This window comes from Quercus lobata, chromosome 5, assembly GCF_001633185.2.
Source record: "Quercus lobata isolate SW786 chromosome 5, ValleyOak3.0 Primary Assembly, whole genome shotgun sequence".
NCBI lineage: Eukaryota > Viridiplantae > Streptophyta > Magnoliopsida > Fagales > Fagaceae > Quercus > Quercus lobata.
The window spans coordinates 30,403,120-30,405,493 of NC_044908.1; the positions used below are offsets into that span (position 1 = coordinate 30,403,120).

A 2,374-nucleotide genomic window follows, 5' to 3' on the forward strand; every position below is an offset into this window, starting at 1 on the left:
ACAAACTGTAATATCACAACTTTCATATAACAACCTGGAGTGTATTGTACCTTAATTACAAAAAAGCACATTCCAAGGCCAGCAGTGATTGTTTTTTACACTAATTGATAATTACAAAAGGCCAACAGTGGTCTTCACAAAAAAAAAAAAAAAAAAAAAAAAACAAAAAGGCCCACATGTTCCCACTAGCTTTACTCCCTATACTGGCATGCGTACCCACTAGCTTCATTCATTTCTTGTCTTTACTCTTTCCTCTTTCCACCCACTGGATTCATTTTTGGTGGCCTTTGTGCAGCAAGCTGTCCTCTAGTTCTCACACCACCAATGCTCCCATCTGCATGTGAAGGCTACAAAATAAAAAATAGATCCACTTGTTAAAAATATATCCCAAGCTACACAACCATCTAGGACTAAGTTACCTGTGAAGAACTTGGTAAGATATCCCAGGTCTCCCTAGGTGTGTGAAACTCTGGTTGTGAGGAAGAGAACCATCCTGCTCTCTTGTGAGATGGCCTAGGTTGATTTCCTTGCGGTGAGAATGAAGGCTGAGTGGCAGACATCATGTTGTAGGTCTGAGTAGGCTGCTGGGATGGTGGCTGAGGTGCAGGCTAAGGTGCAGATCTAGGTGCAGGCACCCCTTCCCTTACCTGCAACAAAACCCAGTTTCAATACAGTGTTTATTGTAAGTCTAAAAACTTTTTTTTTTTTTTGCCATTTAAATCCTAATTACTTACAGCTTTTTCTCTTTGAAGTCTCTGTCTCGTCTGTCATGGTGTCTCGCAGTGATGGCAGCCTTGCACCCTCTTGAGTTATGCCCTTCCTTTTTGCATTTCCCACATCTTACAGGTCTGTTCTGTCTACTTGCTTTGTAAGGGTTCCTAGGCTCATCAGAAGCCCTCTTTCTCTGCTTGGGTGGTCTGCCTGGTGGTTTGTATATGTGAGGTGCCAGGGGAGCAGGCTGTCCAATCTCAGCCCATTCTGACTGGCCAGGCATGGGAGGAAGTACCTCCTTGTATATCTCCATGTAAGTTTCTTTGAAGTAGCATGGGTGGGTATAGTCTTCTGGTGTCTCAATGTTTGTATAAATGGCTGTTATGGCATGTTTGCAGGGAATGCCATTTAAATCCCAAGACCTACAGTTACATGTCTTCTTCACCAAATCAATTACATGCCTCTCATACTGACTGCCTGCCTCATAAAGGAAACTACCAGCTGGGGTAGCACTAAATGCCTTACTTTCAACCTTCAATTTCTCCAACCTATCTTGTATGCTTGGACACAACTTTCCAGCATACTTCTGTATCCCTTCCCTTTTTGTGTAAAGCCTAGTCATAAGTCTAACCCTAATCCACTCCAACATTGCCAAGATAGACTTGTCCCTAGACTTCAATATCATTGCATTAAAAGACTCACTCAAATTATTTACCAAACAATCTGTTAAGGCCCTAGGAGTGAAATGTGACCTTGTCCACTATGTAGGTGCAATGTTTGCAAGATACTCATATGCCTTTTCATCCAAATCCCTTACGTACTGCATGCATCTCTCAAACTCTTTTACTGTTGTGGCAGCAGCATACCTCCACAATGCATCCTTCAACTCCAATTCCTTGTGATTAACTTTGAAATTGTTGTAGATGTATTTCACACAGTATCTATGCTCCACAGTAGGGAATAGTGTTTCTATTGCAGGTATAAGCCCCTGTAAATAAGCAAACAAACAAACAAAACAAGTTAGTACAACAAACAAAGTCAACTATTCAAGTGTAACTGAACAAAACAAAACTTGCATACCTTTTGCCTATCAGAAATGAAGACCAACTGAAACTCCTCTGGCCTCCCTATATCATCAGCAAAAATTTCCGAAAACCATATCCAAGACTCCCTGGTTTCTTGTTCCACTACAGCCATGGCTACTGGAAAAATGTTGTCATTTGCATCCTTGGCAGTGGCAGATAAGATTTTCCCACCAAATCTGTGCTTTATGTGACAACCATCTAAACCTATAAATGGCCTGCATCCACCTAAAAATCCTACCTTCTGAGCATTGAACCTAACATACATCCTCTTAAATTTTGGTTAGGAAGTCTCCTCAGCCATTTCTATCTGCAGTATAACCCTACTCCCCTTGTCTACAATGGTTATCATTTGTGCATAGTCCTTAAAGACACCATATTGCAGTTGCTCATCTCCATTTATCAAATCCTTTGCCTTTCTCTTTGACCTATACACTTGGTTTACACTTAAGTCAACAGATAAATTTTTCATCACATGGTTGTGTACACCACTCACCTCCCAATTTGGATTTTTGCTAAAATCCTCAATGAATCACTTAGCAACATAAGCTGATGTTGCTTGGCTATTTTTAAAAGACTTG

At 40.9% G+C, this 2,374-nt stretch overlaps 1 protein-coding gene across 1 annotated transcript; it reads right to left on the reverse strand.

The window, feature by feature from the left end:
* Window positions 1-643: 643 nt before the first annotated feature.
* On the reverse strand, window positions 644-1,396 carry LOC115990320. The gene is made up of 2 exons (XM_031114159.1): window positions 735-1,396; window positions 644-647 (listed from the first exon to the last, which is right to left on the reverse strand). The coding sequence occupies exons 1-2, from the start codon at window positions 1,394-1,396 to the stop codon at window positions 644-646; spliced, it is 666 nt and encodes a 221-aa protein (XP_030970019.1).
* Window positions 1,397-2,374: the final 978 nt, after the last annotated feature.

Bases quoted from the DNA above. Each gene is read 5' to 3' on its own strand.
- LOC115990320 (XM_031114159.1), bottom strand. From the start codon at position 1,396: ATGATATTGAAGTCTAGGGACAAGTCTATCTTGGCAATGTTGGAGTGG.